Consider the following 17,992-nt stretch of genomic DNA (forward strand, 5'->3'; position numbering starts at 1 on the left):
TATTGGAGAATGTAATACATACTATTTTATTATCTAAATTAAGCCTTAAAAGTGAAGATTAAAACAGAGACCCATGCCTACCTTTGAACAATTAATGTAATGTAGAAACACCCACTAAATTTGATATAATGCTTGCACATATCAACTCTTGGATAATAGGAAATGGAAATATAACTAATAAGTATTTTAATATCCAAAATTTTCCTTAAAAATTTTGGTTGTATTTTCCTTAATATTTTTCTTCTTTAAACAACAAAAGTGGATTGATTAGTTTTAGCAAAAAATGCCCTCACATTATCTTAAGTGAAACAATTCAGAAACAGAAAGTCAAATACCTCATGCTCTCACTTACAAGTGAGCACCAAATAATGTGTCCAAGTGAACATAGAGTATGTAGTGATAGTCACTGGATTCTCAGAAGGGTGGGAGTTTGGGAGGGTGGCCAAAGATGAGAAATTACTTAATGGGTACAATGTACATCATTCAGGGGATGGACACACTAAAACCCAGACTTCACTACCACAAATATATCCATGTAAGAAAATTGCACTTGAATCCTTTAAATTTATACCAAAAAATACCTTTACATATATCTTATATCCAATCATGTATTTTTTTCTTCAACAACAATAATAAAAATAGAATGGTCTCTAAGAATATAATCTAACATATTCCTCTTTTGAAATTATTCTTTCTCGGGTATATTAAGGTACTTCTCAACATTTAGATGATTAGTTTTTAAATACAGTATTTTTTCTAACAAAGCTGCAATATGGAGTGTCTTTTCTTGTTATTCAAATAAAATATTTTTGTGCACATAGCAGTTGCAGCAATTTACAATGTTCCTGATAATATTATCAGCTAAAATTATTAATGAACTAGTTTGGTTTATAGGGGAAAATCCTTATATCATTTCTGCATAAAGTCACTATATAATTTCTTTAACTATACAGTGTTACAAAAATAAAATTGCTGGGTACTGAAATAAAAGTAAAATGATATAAACCAAAGATGAACTGCCATAAAAATGATATACCATGTTTCTCTGAATCATACTGAGAATGTTCCATTAAAAGTTTGACAAAAATATCTGCATGGTGACATCTTTAGTACAAGCAGAATGTATAATTAATAGGTTCACATAAATAAATCTCAGTTCAAAAACTCAAGACTATTCCCCAAATGGGATATTTACCCTATAACTTGGTGATATCGTTTCTGTATTTTAATTAGAAAAGAATGAAAAAAAAAAACAGTAACACTTCCAGCCAAATGCTTATGCTACTTACTGACCATTGTAACACATATAACATTTTAGGTTAATATAAGTGAAAGTTAAAACCCCAGAATAAAGGCATTTCGTATGAAAGAAAGACACATTACCTTTTATTTCATGTTGGCTTGCTTCCCGTCTTCTTTCTAGTTCTTTTCTGTCATAATTCAACCTCTTTAAGCACATAATTCCATACTGTAAACTTGTTCTTTTTTTAATAAAAAAAATTAAAACAAAAAACAAAACAAAACAAAAAAAAAACAGTGAGTTTACCTCAGCAGGTGGAGAAAGTTTTCTGATTAGCCATAGTCAACACTATGCACTGCTTCTTAGGGCAACAAGTTAATAAATTACATTTGCAATCAAATCCTTCAGTATTGGAGGGAAATACATTTATAATTATTCTAAGCACAAAATGTTTCTAAGGAATAGAAAAAAATGGTTTCAAAATAAGAAAAACCATAGTTTTAAAATCATCATGGATTATATTGTTCATCTATGTGTCTTTGTCTTTCATCCAGCTATTCCTACATTAGGTGCAGGCAACTTAATATTTTATTCATTTGAAAAGAATTTAAAGTCCCCATTATGGAGACAGTAAGGAATTAATAAGAAATGGATACTCTCTTCTTAAGCTGATGAGAAAAATAACACAAAACATGAGTAAGTTAGGTAATAGGATAGAGGACCAAATACTAAAATGAATAGCTCATAACTCTAAGTGATACAGAAGCATGTAAGAAGAACAGGTCAGCAGATATTGAAACTGAATGAAAAGGAAACGTGGAAGGAGCAGAAAATTGATTGATCCTTAAAGGATCAAGTAGCAGAGACAGGTTGACTTAGGAAAATGGAGCATCATGAACAAAAGATTGCAGATGAAAATTTAAAGGTGTGGTTAGCGAGATCACACATTCCAGAGCTGAAAACCCATGCTAGGAAGTAAGGAGGAATACAATTACACATGGAAAATAGGGCATTTGAAGGAAAGCCTTGAATTGTTTTTAAGTATGAAATACATATAATTGATACAGAATTATTGGACAATTTTCAGAGAAGGAAGAGGTGACAGTAAAAGTTTTCTGTTTGGCCAGGCACGGTGGCTCACGGCTGTAATCCTAGCACTTTGGGAGGCTGAGGCGGACGGATCACGAAGTCAGGAGGCTGAGACCAGCCCGGCCTCTATGGTGAAACCCCGTCTCTATCAAAAACACAAAAATTAGCCGGGTGTGGTGGCTCACGCCTGTAGTCTCAGCTACTCGGGAGGCTGAGGCAGAAGAATCGCTGGAACCCAGGAGGCAGAGGTTGAAGCGGGCTGAGATCGTGCCACTTCACTCCACTCTGGGCAACACAGTGAGACTCCATCTAATAAATAAATAAATAAATAAACAAACAAATAATAAATAAATAAATAAAATAAGTTTTCTGTTTAAGGAAAAATAATCTCATAGCAAAATAGGAGATGGGAAAATAAGTAATCAGAGGAGACAGAAAAATCAATTCAGGGTTCAGTTCTGCTAAAATAAGGACAACAGTCATAAACTTGAAAGGAAAATCGATAAACCAGAGATGTTATGAGAGAGAAAATGAGAAGGCTCAGTGACATTAGATATAAAGATGCAGAAGATGTGATAGGAAAAAATAATCTGTAGACTTCAAGAGTAAAGATCATTGATTATCAGTGATACTTTACATGTTTAGGAATATAAGCAAATTTAGACATACACATTGGTCAGGCTACACTTACTTGTTAGATGCATTTCTAAGCCCTGCATTTTAATAAAAACAATATTGAGTCAAATATTTCAGAATCAAAGAAAAATGGAAAGAAAATTTCATTAGGCAAGTGTTGTCGGTTGAATTGTGTTCCCCTAAAATTTCCATGTGGAAGCTCGAATTCTCAGTAATTCAGAATGTGATTACATTTGGATACAGTGTCCTTAAAGAGGTAATTGAGTTAAATGAGACCATTAGGGTGGGCCTTAATCCAAACTGACTGCTGACCTTATTAAAAAAACATTTGGACACTTGGGGACAACAGGAATATATATTCACAGAGAAAGGCTTATGTGAGGACACCGAGAGAAGGTGACCATCAGCAAGCCCAGGAGAGAGGCCTCAGAAGAAACCAGACCTGCTAATTCCTTGATCTTGAACTTCTAGCCTCCAAAACTGTGAGAAAATGAATTTCTGTTGTTTATGCCACCCGTCTGTGGTCTTTTGTTGTGGCATCCCTAGCAAACTAATTCAGTGGTATACTAGATAATACTGACATAATCACTATCACAGATATTGGGCAGCTTGAGATTAAACCAATGCATCTTGGTCGGTTTCTGCCAAGTTTTGATATGGAATACAAAATTATACTATACAGAGGATATATAATATTATGAAAATGTCTGTCAGACGGAAAACTGGGCCCAAAAGACCATGGGATGCAATATACAGTCAGGTACTACTTGCTTTAAGTCAGAGATTAGCATAACTTAAAAATGAAGCTTGGGTATTTCCCAGAACAGACAAAAAGCAAGTCATCTGAGGGTTTTTTTTAAAATTTGATCATTATAGAAAACATTTTACTAAAGTAATAAAACAGCATTAAAAGTCAATCTAGTGAAGAATGGAAAAACTGGACCCCAAAAATCTAATGCAACCATATGAAATATGAAGCCCTAAACTGCCCATGACAGGGAGCTCACTCACTACCTCACAATGTATACACTACAAGGCAGCTGAGAGTGGTACAAAGTTGTTTCTTCTAGTAAGTAGAAGTCACTCACCCTAGTATCTACACCTGTGTTAACTAAAAATCACACACTCAACAGAGAAAATATAATTCTTCTATCACATAATAATGATCTTAAAACATAAGAAAACTTATTTAAAATCTTCCTTCATCCAATTTAAATGTATTTAACTACTTCAACTTTATCATCAGACTTCTATCACCTTACAACAATTTGATGCCCATAAATAAATGCAATTTATTTTTGTTATGTCACCGTATGGTAGCACTTTTGTGGTCCCTGCCAATAAACACAGTCTAAACATGCCTTGTCAAGCCATTAACCAAAATGGAGAGTTTCGTGCTAATGATACATTCCTTATCTTTTTCACACAAGTTTCTGTTAAATTATGGATTCTCCATCCAGCACTTTAATAGGTTTTTAAAAAAACACTGTTATATTTATCTTCACCACATTTAATTCAACAGTGTCAACAACTGCATTAAAATTCAAAATATCTCCATAAGTTGGAATCAAAAGCCCCAATTATCCTCTATTTATCCTAATTTTATGTCATCAACATATCCAATTTTTATACCATCTTCAGTCACTGATTAAATGTTGGACAGGAGAGAAGCAAATACAGTCTCCCAAGCCAAAATCATCTATTGTTATATTTATTAACTTATCGCCACAATCAACTATATGTGAAAAAAAACAACCAAAATCCAGCTGACATTGTTTCACCTAACATAAACACAGCATTTATGATACGGTATAGCAACAAATCCCTTTTTATCTGCTGGATGGTAAACAACTTGAAAAAAGACATTGCCTGTTGTTCATCTGCATCCTCACAGTTATCTAACACAGTATTGCTTCTTTCTGAAATTAATATACAAATAAGCAAACTCACCAAAAGACATAGAAAAATAAAAAGCACAAATATGTCTTAGATGAAGAATTTCTTCTCAAAGGTTTTTCTAGAATGTTACTAAATTATAAAATTTATAACCCCATATTTTTGTAGAGTTGAAACTATGAATATCTGTTTATTCTTTCTAAATAATTTTCTAATAGAAACACATACAACTATAAAATTACAAACATGGGATTTTCAAAGAATCCCACAAAAAATAGACTTATGCTCTATGAGAAGAATTTTGTACACATATATTTCCATGAAGTTCGGGCACATAATATGCACATAGCTCTAAATTAGAAAGTCCCTGAAATTTGCTGGATGAAGATATTTTTCCAAGTAGATGTAAACAAACGATGTTTCAAATGACATATATTTTCTATCTTCTAGATATCCATTTTTGTTTTACTAAAGTATAGGTAATATATTGTTTCATTTTAATTCTTCTTTGGCAAAAAAAACAAAAAACAAAAAACAAAAACCTACCGATGGAAACTATCCACCATTTTTAAATGGACACGGAGATCTTTTTTTGTTAGGTGATCTAACATTCTTGCATCTACCAAGCATTCCATAAAGTAACTTCTGTACTGAGGTAACCCCAAGCTGGGAAGCCATTCATTTCCAATCCACTCATGGTTCATATCTCCATAAGCCAGGGTCTGTAGAAAAACCGGACACTAGAATTGTTTTATAGCAGTCAAGTTTCTTAACCAATCAGATGAGATGGTAATTGGAGAATATTACCTATTATTATAACTGATATTTAATTACTACGATATGTGGAAACAAAGCAAAAATAATATTCAGATAATATTTGATTTGGTATAAAATGGAACTCTGCATTCATTTATTAAAGTATTTGCCTATTGAAAATGATTGGCTATTTACTTTGTATTCTCAAAAGGAATTACATTTTGCCCAAGTATGTATTTTATTAATAAAGAAAGTATTATACAAACTCTGAGCTTTAAGATTTTGTCTTTATATTGATAGGTTTGTTTTATTTGTATCTGTCATTACCCTCTTGTCAATGTCATTATTGCCATTTCCCTCTTATCAATGCCACTACTGCCATTGCTACATACAGTGTAATGGCAAATGTTGATGTGAAATGGAAACCTCAGTAAACAGAGAAAGGAATAAATGGTTTGGAGAGATAGAATTTTGAAGCTTTGTATGGACACTGTTTAGCAAAGCAGATCATCAGCTTTCCAAAAAATCACTGGAAATAATCAGCCTTTTCTAGAAATCAATCAAGATACACTCTAAAAGAAGCAGGGTAGGATCAAAAACTAAGATAGATAACCTAATTCTTTAATATAACAAGTAAACTATTCTTACCAATATTGTTCAAAACAGCTAAAATGAAAACCAAAATCAACCATTATCACTAAACCAATATTTTAAAAGAAATATTATTCTCTATTATTTTTACAGAATTCCCATTTAGTTCCTTATCATGCTCTAATTTCTCAATTCTAATATGCATTTCTAGGGAAAATATAACTGCTCCTCTTCTTTTGTGTGTTCTGAACAATGATGAAATTTTTATCAAAATCAAAATCAAATACAATACTATTGTGTGTTTATATACAGGTCCTAATATAACTACCAAAATTTTTCTTATATCGAAAGGTTTCAATCAGATTGAATATAACATAAATTTTCTCTTTTGGTCATCCAAAATGTGGAAATGTAGAAAAAATGCACAGCTTCCTTGCAAAAGCACAGGTCTGTTCCAAGTATAGACACCTATCTCATACGAACATTTCAATAAATGTTAATGACTCTGTGGTCTGCAACGCCAACACTTGCACCTCCAACCCCTCTTCATACACTTTCCGTTATATCTGAAGGCATGGGCAACTCCAAATAAGTCTTTTCTTTCTTTTTGTTCCCCCTTTAGATCCAACTTGAATGCTTCCTGATTAAATATATTCAGGAGTGATTTCAGAGGAATTTAAGTTTTGGATCATTCTTTTGAGAAAGAAAGAAAAGCACCCTTTTAAAAGAGGCAAGGTATGAAACGGCAATCATCTTATTTTTAAAATATGGTAATTAAAAAAGACATATAAAGTATTAACGTAATCTAGATTTACCTATACAGGTCAGTATAATATTGAGCTAAGTGAAGGTTTACAATATTACGACTTATGACAGTTTCTTAATTTATATTCTCATCGCCTACTAAATGATATTAAGGGTCTTAAAGCATATGAATCTCCTACCTGGGCCCAGCTTCCTTCCTCAGATTCTTTCTGTGTTAGCAGCAGGAAATGATTAATAAAGCAGGTAAATATAAATTAATTTCAAATCAATACAGTAAAATTTTTCTAGCAAAAACAAAATTGTTATACAAAATGCTTTGTATAACAGGCAGATAAATACACAGATTCTGACTCAGACCCACAGAGATCAGTTTTGCAGTTCAAAGGCAATTAGGCAGCAACGACATAGTTTTCAATTAATTCTAATTTAAATGCTAAATTCATAATTTTGTGAATATTTGATTTGGTCATTAGAAACCTTTTTTTAAATTCTTAAAGGAGTGTAATTTTCAAAATGTAGTGTGCTATAATAAAAATTTCTGATGACAAATATACATATGTATATATGATAGAGAAATCTTATACAAAGTAAATTAGTGAAGTGAAGAAACTGACTGTATCCCTTCAACAAAGCTTGGAGATAATCAAATAGATTTCAACAACGACCAACAAAACCAAACAAGACAAAAACCAAGGACAACAAAACTAAACTAAAAATGAAATTAATACATGACGTTGGTGTTTTTATCCATCACAAACTTGAAGATAATCAATTTTTCAAAGGATAACACTGAAAAGACATCAAATTAAAAAGCAGCTGATAAAGATAAAATATATGATATGCCCAACTTTGTTACTTTACGTGAAAAAAATGACTTTTATAACATCTTATTTTTAAAAGTGACAATTACAAAGTCCCCAAGACATTCTTTAAAATTTTGCTTTTCAGTACCAAATTAACATAACACTTTTTTGGTTTTGGGGGGGTTTTGTTTGATCAAGCTTGTATCTAAGATGGTAAAGCACAAGAAACCACATAATCATATTAAAAATGAATATTCAATCTAATCTTTTCTATTACCAATTTAATTCGGTTTAGAAACCTGTTACCTGTGAATATGTCCGATACTAAATGATATTTGTTACAAAAACTTCCAATGTTGCAACATGAATACTATTTATTATATTCTTGCTTATTGTTTGTGTACTATAAGCTCTTATGATATTAGCCATAATCTAACACTATTTCATTTAAAAAGTTCAAGAGAGTACAGTAAAAGAAAACTGTAAAAAATGTTAGTTATCATTGCATATGACTATAAAAACACACCCTATTACTCTGGTCTATAGTAAACAAATTAGTTTCCTCATCCAAAGAGCAGCAAAGTCACTTTCCTTCAGGTTCAACAAAGCCATTAAGACTAACCGTTTTTGCTGGAGCTGCAAGATTTTCCATTTCTTCATGAGTCACCCAAACGTTGCCTGAAGGCTAGTGAGGAGGCCCAGAGGGAAGCAGAGGAATCCATGGGAGGCAAGCAGTGGTAAAGAAGAAAGGCAGCACCTCTGTGAGTTAACAGCAACACAGCAATACCACAGTGCCCTTGCCCCTACCGTGTGCACAAAAGAGATAGCGTGGCTGGTTTGCTCAGAGCTTCCTGTTTCTTCTACTCAAAAAGACTAACTAGAAAGAGGCATGCTGTGAAGCTCTTGGGGGGGATGTAGATTTAAAATGACATTTCTGCAATTATTAGAAAAAGAGCATCATCAGAATTTGCATTCCAATGGTATGTGGCTATCAGATCAATTTTTGTAATAACGGTGAACTGATTAAATTTGAACTGTAGAATAAAGTAATTTTAATTGTTTACTCAGAAAACAATGGTACATGCACTTTGTTGTGTTATCAAAATTTCCTTCACATAATTTTGATTCTCAATATCCTTCGAAGGAAAAAAAAAATGGTTGTCAATATAAAGCTGGAAACATTCTCATAACTTATCTGGAAAGCAGCATCAGCTTTTCCCGAAAGATTCCCTTTAGTGTGTGTGATTGAGTAAATGGCAAGTGTCCCTGCATTCTTGCGGATGAGAAAGAAGTGAAATGCTATTTTTTATTCAATAAAAGGTATTTTTTCAGCCACACTAATAAACCCATGTACTTCCTAATTCTTCACCAGTATCCAATACCATTGTAGAGAAGAACATAGTATAAAAGAAATTGTTTTCTCTAGCAGGCAATATTCTATGATAAAGTCCCATTTGCTTTCTAAATAAAACACCCCTTGGCATTAGTTCTATACACTTAATAATGCACAGTTTCGAAACCAAAGTCCACTTAGTAACATACAGATCAGGCATATCATTGAAGGTATTGGCCCCTCGAAACCACTTGCCATCAAATTCCATCATTTCTTTATGAACATTGCAAGGTTTTCCAAGTACATCAATGAAATTTACATCCTATGTATTATCTGCTACTTGTTTCGGGGAAGGTCCAATTTTTAAAGAATTGGTGTAGTAAAGTTGTTACCCAAACATTACAAGTCATCACCATAATTCACTTTGGGTTTTTCTGTCGTTCACCTAGTACCACGACTTTTCCTGTATTAAAAATAATATAATTTAAAATGTAACTATGTATAAATTGATGAGTATAATTTGATGTAAGTGAAATCTTATATATGTATATGCATACATATATACAGTCATGTACTACATACTAACATTGTAGTCAAGAATGGGGTGCATGCACAACAAATGGTCTCATATGATTATAATGGAGCTGAAAAGTTCCTGTCACCTAGTGATATCAGAGCCATTATACTATTGTAGTGCAATGCATCACTCACATGTTTGTGGCAATGCTAGTGTAAACAAATCCATTGCACTGCCAGTCGTCTAAAAGTATAGCACGTGCAATTATGTGCAGCCCATAACCCTTGATAATGATCATTAATGACTGGGTTACTGGTTTATGTATTTACCACACCATACATTTTTAATCATTATTTTATAGTATACTCCCTCTACTTTTGTTTTTTAAAGAGTTAACTGTAAAACAGCCCCAAGTAGGCTCCTCAGGAGGCATCTCAAAAGAAGGCATTGATATCCTAGGAGATGACAGCTCCATGTGTGTTACTGCCCCAATGACTTTTTAGTGGAACAGAATATGGAGATGAAAGACAGTGATACTGATGGTCCCGACCCTGTGTAGGCCTACAGCAATTTGTGTGTGTGTGTGTGTGTGTGTGTGTGTGTGTGTGTGTGTGTTTGTCTTGGTAATGAAAAAGTTTAAAGAGGGGGAAAAATAATGAAATAGCAGAAAGCTTATAGGACAAGGATATAAAGAAAGAAATTAATTTTGTTCAGCTGTACAATGTGTTTGTGTTTTAAGCTAAGTATTATTTAGAAAGAGTCAAAAGTTAACAAAAAAAGATTTATAAATTACAAACATCACCATAAATTAAGGCTAATTTATTACTAAATAAAAACTTTTTTTATGAATTGTGTGTAGTATAAAGTATAGTGCTTATAAAGTCTACAGTAGTATATAGTAAATGTCCTAGGCCTTCATATTCACTAAGTGTCCTATTCACATGTACCATTTTTTATCTTTTATACTATATTTTTGCTGTACCTTTTCTATGTTTAGACTATTTGGATACACAAATTCTTACCACTGTGTTACAATTGCCTACAGTATTCAGCTTAGTATCATGCTAAGTTTGTATCCTGGAGCAATAAGTTATACCACATAGCCTAGGTGTACAGTAGTCTATACCATTTAAGTTTATGTAAGTATGCTCTGTGGTATTCTCAAAATGAAGAAATTGTCTCATGACTCATTTTTCAGAACATATACCTGGCATTAAGTGACATTTGATTGTATATATACTTAAGTAACAAACGGAATTGAGTGGTAAAGGTTTATAATTATAAGAAAATTCTATGCACATAAAAATTCCACAGGCTAGGCATCAAATTTATGTGTAGAATTTGTTTTCTTCTACTGTTTTGGAATTTAGAGTACAGCTGATGTTTTTTTCTATAAGATAAATCTGTGTACACCTATAAATTAAATTTAGAATATAAAAGTCATTTATGTCCTTAAAAGTCCCTTCCTCGTATCCCCTGCTTCTAACAATGATGCTCATTATAAAAGGAAAGTTGCACATGAATATATAACATTACATTACTAGGAATAAATTGTTTTTATTGACTTTATGAGGAGTGTGCTATGTTGAAAAGCACTTTTCTGCACGCATCTGTTACATTCCCTTTACAACCAGTTATCATGGCGCTTCGCTTGAGTGTGTGTACGGTTGGTTCAAAGTGAGTTTCAGTGATGATTACCTGAGAAGAAATTCATTTAAGCCAATCTTAAATGGCTTAAGCTTGCAGAACAGTGTAAAATCAATTTTACACTGATTTGTGTAGCTTCTGCTTTGAATCGTAATCCAAATAATGAAGCTCTCACTCCTTCTTTAAGAAACTACCTGTATTAATTACCTCATACTAGAATAGATACATGCATAGTACCTTTCGCAGGTTATCTTTAAGTCTGTGTCTGCCAGTCTGTCACCATTTCTGGGACGGGGAACATGCTGGAAGCTATGGTTTTGTCTATTTATTTCCTCACAAAATAAGTATATACCCAGGGCAATTTTCTAAAGTATGGTTGGAAAACTTTCAGAAGCTGTATGTTAGTTGTTTCTGTTTGACATGCAGTTTTACTTGTGAAGAGCACTGCCTGCCCTATATAGTCTTGTAAAATAGCCGACAGAAATAGTTTCTACACAACCTAATCAAGTAGACATTAACTGAAGTTTTAACAAGTTCATTTTATAGGGAAGTGCATATGTAGTAAGTCAATTATTCAATCAGATTGCTCTCTCTCCACCACCACTTTAGAGGATGGAACTTGCATCTAAGTACATTGTGAGGGAGTAATTTAGAGCATGAGAGTTTCAGAGAAAAGCATCCCTATAAGATAGCTAGACTGGGAAACTTTGAACAACCAAAGGGCATAAAGATATGAGTGCCTTGGGATTCAGGATAAAGAGAGTACAAAAAGTAGGTTGGAAAAGCATAAAAAACAAATATTGTATAACTTGGTTGTGGTTCTCTGAGATACCCGTAAAATTATCTACTCACTGCCCTGGGTAGCCTGTGCTGCAACCTCCCCAAAAAATGTGTGAGCTAGAAAACGCAAACCAATAGTCATTTTTTGTGGCTAATGTCATCTGAGTCCAACATGAAATTTATAAAATTTCAATTATATTATCAAATTAGAATCAAGGAGCTTGAGTTATACAGTAGCATTTACCAATGACTCCCCTAGGACATTTCCTAAACCTGTCCTCATTTCAGGTTCTGAACCTCTTTAGTGGGACTAAAAGTGCATGCTCCAGATTAGAAAGAAACACTAAAAAGTTTACATTATGATACAATATGTTTTTATACAGGGCTGGGACTAGGATGAGGCACATGAGGTCCTGGGAGGCTATAATTTAAGGAAACACTCACTTTGAGGGTTGATGTCTGACAATGAGAGCCTCTTTAAATTTTATGCTTGAGATTATCTTGCTTGTCTCCCCTTGGTACCCATGGAATAGAACTTTGAGAAAATATCAAGTGAGAAGGAGAAGGAAATTTCTAAAAAATGGTAAGAATTAAAGCACTTACCTAATTAAATCATTCTGGAAAGAGTTATGACAGAAAAATAAATAATACAATGAATTTAAGAAATACCTCCTGAAAATTAATCCGGTGAAAATAATGAGTAGTCTTGCTGTCAGAGATACAGCATACGTAAAGCAGCCAGACCTCAGAATAATCTTAAATCTTAACTAGTTAAAGTAACTTTTGTTACTACCTAGGTCATTTAAAGTGTTTTTTACTTTGTAATGGAATTACAAAGTAGTAACTTGAAATTATTTTTCACATTCAAATGGCCTGGATTCACATTTCTCCCCTATATTCTCATTATAAGATAAATCCTTCTCATTACAATAAGAATGGTATTTACACCTCACCCTCTTTTCAATAAAGGTTGAGGTTTATAGACAATTATACCTCATCCTCTTTTCAATAAAGGTTGAGGCTTATGAGGTAAGTAATAATGAAAAGAGGAACCACACAGACTAAAAGAATGCTATAAAAAGAAGGAAAACTGATAGAGTGCAGGAAGCAGAAGCAGGAAAATGTGCTTGTTAGGAACAAACCCACAGAGGAGTATGACCTTAGTTGAGTCAGTTTACTTCTTTACATTGGTTTTGCCCATTTGTGAAACAGCTATAATAAAAGTACCTTTCTCATAGTGTGGTTGTGAGATTTAAATGGGCTATTACATGTAGAGCACTTAGAACAGTGCCTGACAGTGAGCATTTTGCTGATGTTGGCTACTACTGTAATTATATTAGAAATTCTGTCAGGTAATCTCCATTCAAGCAAGTTTTTAATTCAAGAAATACTCTGTAGGTCTCTGTATTACACTGACCTGACTAATGCCTATCTTACACCTTACATTTATGCTCAATCTTGTTGAATTATATGGTTATCAAAAATCACTTTATTAGTTTCAAACTTATTTATTTCCACTGCACTTGCTTTTAAAATGCTTGATTTATCAATTTAAATAAATGTTACATAAAGCAAAATATAAAACAAAATTTGGCTCATATGTAAACACTAAGTTGAATTAGTTGGAAAAACCAGAGAGAGGCAAATCTTGAAACACACTGTCAATAAAACACAATTTTGTCAAAGTCTGGGGAAGACATTGTAAATTTCCAGAAGGATTCCTCATTCAAACGGCTTTTTGAGTTATCTTGAAGTCATCACTTTAAAAAGAAACACCAACTAGAGAAATTAAATATGTTTCCAGATAAGATTATCTAAAAGAATAATGTGGAACTACAGACACTGGAAACATGCAAACAAAGTTTTAGGTGCTCCATTTAAATTTGCAATGCTTGAGCATTTTCATATTTTTTACCTCAGATAAAGTATTCAAAGAATACATTTATTTTTATGACATCCTTCTTCAACCAAATTTCAATTAACTGATATCTCCATCTCTATCCTACTAGGTAAGAGACTTTCTATAGTAATAGTAGCTTGGGGAAAAGAAACAGAAAACTGAAAATTTAGGGCTGGCCCAAGGTAATCATACATGTGACATTTAAATTTTCCTTTCTGATGGTCCAGTCCATTATATCTAGGCAGGAAAGGAGGCAGAATCAAACAGAAGTAGTAGGGGGAAAAAAAAAAAGCCCAAGTACCGTGTCTTTTTCTCCTCAGAACTTCAGTTAATAAACATGAAATATCTGGCTGAGGAACCCAAGCCCAAACCTCAGTGTGCAAAATAACTTGTATGATTTGAACAAACTGTAGTGTTCTAGAAGATATGATAAAATAACTTTGTAAAACAGAAAAAAAATTTAAAAATCTGCCTTTGTGTTTTGTAAGTATGAATTCTAACACATAATGTTAGGTTATGACTTTATGTAGTGGATTCATTAATAGCGATTTATGTGGAATTTTCATTTTGCAAAGCAAATTGTATTGGAAATATATTAGAAATGAGTAAATGCTTCCATGTAGATGGAGTAGAAGGAAGAGGAAACATTTAGTAGATAATTTTAAAGCCTAGAGACACAACTTAACTGTCTCATATAATTTGCATCAGTATTTGGCAAGAGGCATATATATTCTGTGAATACAGAGCTATTACACATTAGTAAAAAGATAAATATTCCTATAATAGTATAGATAAGTTGGAAAGGTTATGAATGGAAAATTAATATAAATACCTGATTAATAGGAATATACAAACTTGCACATTTAGTAGTGATTTTTAAAATGTAAATTTAAGCAGGGAGATAACCAATGTTGACAAAGGGAGAAAAGACAGCAACACAACACAATTCGACAATTAAAGTTTGAAAGTATTAAGAAAATGCATTCCCTATACAAAAATATAGCAATGGAAATAACCACAGTTTATGCAACATATAATTACAAGCACATATTTTACACACAACAAAAAATTGTGTTACACACAACAAAAAAATGTCCACCAGTAGGAATTTGGTTAAATAAATTATCACATTTCTACAAAGGAGATATGCAGCAATTAAAAGTGATGTTGCAATTGCATATTTAATAAAATGAAGACAATGCTTATGCTACATTACTAAATTTCCAAAAAAGTAAAAATTAATATGTTATGTGAAATAATCCATATTTATAAAAAGATAATGAAAAAAGAATGAAAAGATCTTCATCAAATTTTTTCAATAGTGAAAAAATTAACATTGATTATCTCTGGAATCAGTATTTTTTAAGTTTTTAAATTATTTTGTTGCCATCTTTGTATTTTTCAGCATTTTACAAATGTTATACAGGATCATGTATTAATTCAATAAACACATATAAAACTTAAATGCTATAAACAATATATTTTTTTATGCTGCAAATGTTCATTTTTATTTGAAGCCTTATCCAGCTGGTAGTGATTTCTCCTGTCTTGAAGCTCCATCACACTTTGCTTCTATTGTACATTTAGGAGTTAATCGATATAATCTTGTACTATATCTACTGGTCAACATACTTATTTTCCTTGGTAGAGTTTCCCTTTCTGATCTCAAGGACACACACATTTCTTATACTTCAGCAGAGTACATGCAGTATGTGGGTGGAGTGATCTATACAATGATTATTTTAAGGTGAATATTTACACAATATCTAAAATTTGCCAGGCACTATTGTTAAGGCCTGGGGTTGATGGAAACCTGATATTATCATTATTTCATCTCATGTGAGATAAATCAAGAAAAGAGAGAACTGTGAAATGTTGTTTACAAGTACATGGAGTGGTAACTCAGGAGGGAAACCAAACCCAGACTTTGCAGGCTCAGGAAAAGCTTTTCAGAGGAAATATATAACGGAATCGATAAATGAATAATGAACTGGGAAAAATACGGTGACCTTGAAGTAGGATTAAAGTTTCCGGCAAAGGGAAGACCAATTACAAAAGCTCACAATTGACCAAGGGGAAAGAAGTTTGAAAAACTGAAAGTAGTTCCTGACCTGGGGAAATAAAGCCTTTGAGGTGAACTGAAGCTAGATCATAAAGACTCTCATAAGCTTTATTTACTTCCCGTTCTTTAAACAACTGAATGTTAATTAATATTGTATAATTTAAATTCTTTCAGTTTGGTTAAGTAGTTTTAGAAAAATAGTTTTTAAATTTCCTATTGTCCATTAAGAAATGAATTACACTGGTAAATAAAAATAATAAAGTGTATCCTATGTTTCATCTGGAAGTTGGGACTTCAAATTTATTTTTGCAAGATTCATGATGTTTAATAATTTTGTTTGCATTTGCTCTTGGGAGGAAAATGTGGATATAAACCATTTATGATGCTTCTCTCTCAGCTGGAAATTACTCAGAAAACTCTTCATCAGACTTAAATTCAATTTACAATAACTATTTTAATGATCTCAGTTTTTTATTTTAAATACACAGATGACTTTTGAACAACACAGGTTTGAACTGCATCATTTCACTTATACACAGACTTTCTTCGGCCACTGCCACACCTGAGACAACATGACTAATCTCTCCCCTTCCTCCTCCTTGGCATACATTCAACATAAAGACAATGAGGATAAAGGCATTTATGATAATCTACTTCCACATAATGAATAGTAAATATCATTTATCTTCCCTATGATTTTAATAATATTTTCTTTTCTCTAGCTTACTTTATTGTGCAAATGGAGCATATAATATATATAAAACACACATAATACATGCTTATCAACTATTTATGTTATCAGTAGGGCTTCCACTCAACTGTAGGCTCTTAGCAGTTAAGTCTTGGGAGAGCCAAAAATTATAGCTGAATTTTTGACTAAATTATATTCAGTCAAATTATAAATTATAGCTGAATTTTGTGGGGGGTCAGCACCCTTAACTCCCATCTTGTTCAAGGGGTTACTGTATTCTGAATTGTCTTTTAGCTTGAGTCATAATGCAGGTATGGTGAAAAACATTTGTATCTATTTAAAAATAATACAGGTAAGAGTTTTAAAAATTATATATTTTTCCTACATGTTATTTGGGAAGAACTTAAAATGGAGTTATGTAAGAAATATATAAGCCTTTTAAATTTGACCTTTTATTTCTGGCATTAGAATCTACTATAAGGGGAAGGAAAATGTGTAAATAGAAATGAAGCAAACTATTCAGAACTGTTTAAGATCATGTATAAAAAGTTATACTTAAGTTACTTTTCTGCCTGGAAACTGCAATAAAGCAATATGACTTTTTAATATTTTACCTATTGCTAAAATTTATCTCATTTGCCCATATTTTATTATGCTGTATAAGATATGAGATGTGGGAAATCTAGTAATTATCAGAAATAATATACTTTGTGAACAAAATATATACTTTAGGAATGGAATAAATAAATAATGAAATACTATTTGTGAGTTTTTTTGTGTTTGAATTTGTCATGATGCATGCCTTTTTTGTCACGTTTTGTTCTTTTCTAGGATTAGGATAGGTAAAAAATTATGAGATGATTAGGAATTTGTAACTGAAAGACAAGCAGACTTTGAAAGAAAAGGATATTCCAGATATTCCATTTGGTACTTGTGAAACATCAAAATCATGTAATTTCATAATTATGGAAACTTCTTAAGAAATAGTGAGTTATAAAAGAAGACATATAAGATTATACAAACGTATAAAAAAGCTCAATATCACTAATCATCAGATAAATGTAATTAAAACCAAGTGAGAGACCATCTCACCTCAGTCAGAATGGCTGAGTAAAAAAAAAAAAGTAAACAACAACAACAACAACAACAGATGTCAGCAAGGGCACAGAGAAAAGGGAACACTTATACACTGTTGGTAGGAATGCAAATTAATACAACCTCTGTGGAAGGCAGTATGGAGATTTCGCAAAGAACTTAAAATAGAACAAGCATTCAACTAAGCAATC

General features: G+C 32.4%; 1 protein-coding gene across 22 annotated transcripts in view; it reads right to left on the reverse strand.

Annotated features, from left to right (window-relative positions):
• The window catches only part of PPFIA2 (PTPRF interacting protein alpha 2), a 504,804-nt gene that overhangs the window by 17,320 nt on the left and 469,492 nt on the right, over nt 1-17,992 (reverse strand). For 12 of the 22 annotated variants that reach the window (XM_050749219.1, XM_050749217.1, XM_050749216.1 and 9 more), the window contains 4 exons: nt 8,399-8,461; nt 7,153-7,182; nt 5,408-5,601; nt 1,384-1,481 (listed from right to left, as the gene is read on the reverse strand). In XM_050749219.1, the coding sequence (XP_050605176.1) occupies nt 1,384-1,481; nt 5,408-5,601; nt 7,153-7,182; nt 8,399-8,461 (385 nt within the window). The remainder of the gene's footprint in view (nt 1-1,383; nt 1,482-5,407; nt 5,602-7,152; nt 7,183-8,398; nt 8,462-17,992) is intronic. The other 10 variants (XM_050749215.1, XM_050749234.1, XM_050749230.1 and 7 more) reach the window with 5 other exon arrangements.

Source organism: Macaca thibetana, chromosome 11 (genome assembly GCF_024542745.1).
Source record: "Macaca thibetana thibetana isolate TM-01 chromosome 11, ASM2454274v1, whole genome shotgun sequence".
Taxonomy (NCBI): Eukaryota; Metazoa; Chordata; class Mammalia; order Primates; family Cercopithecidae; genus Macaca; species Macaca thibetana.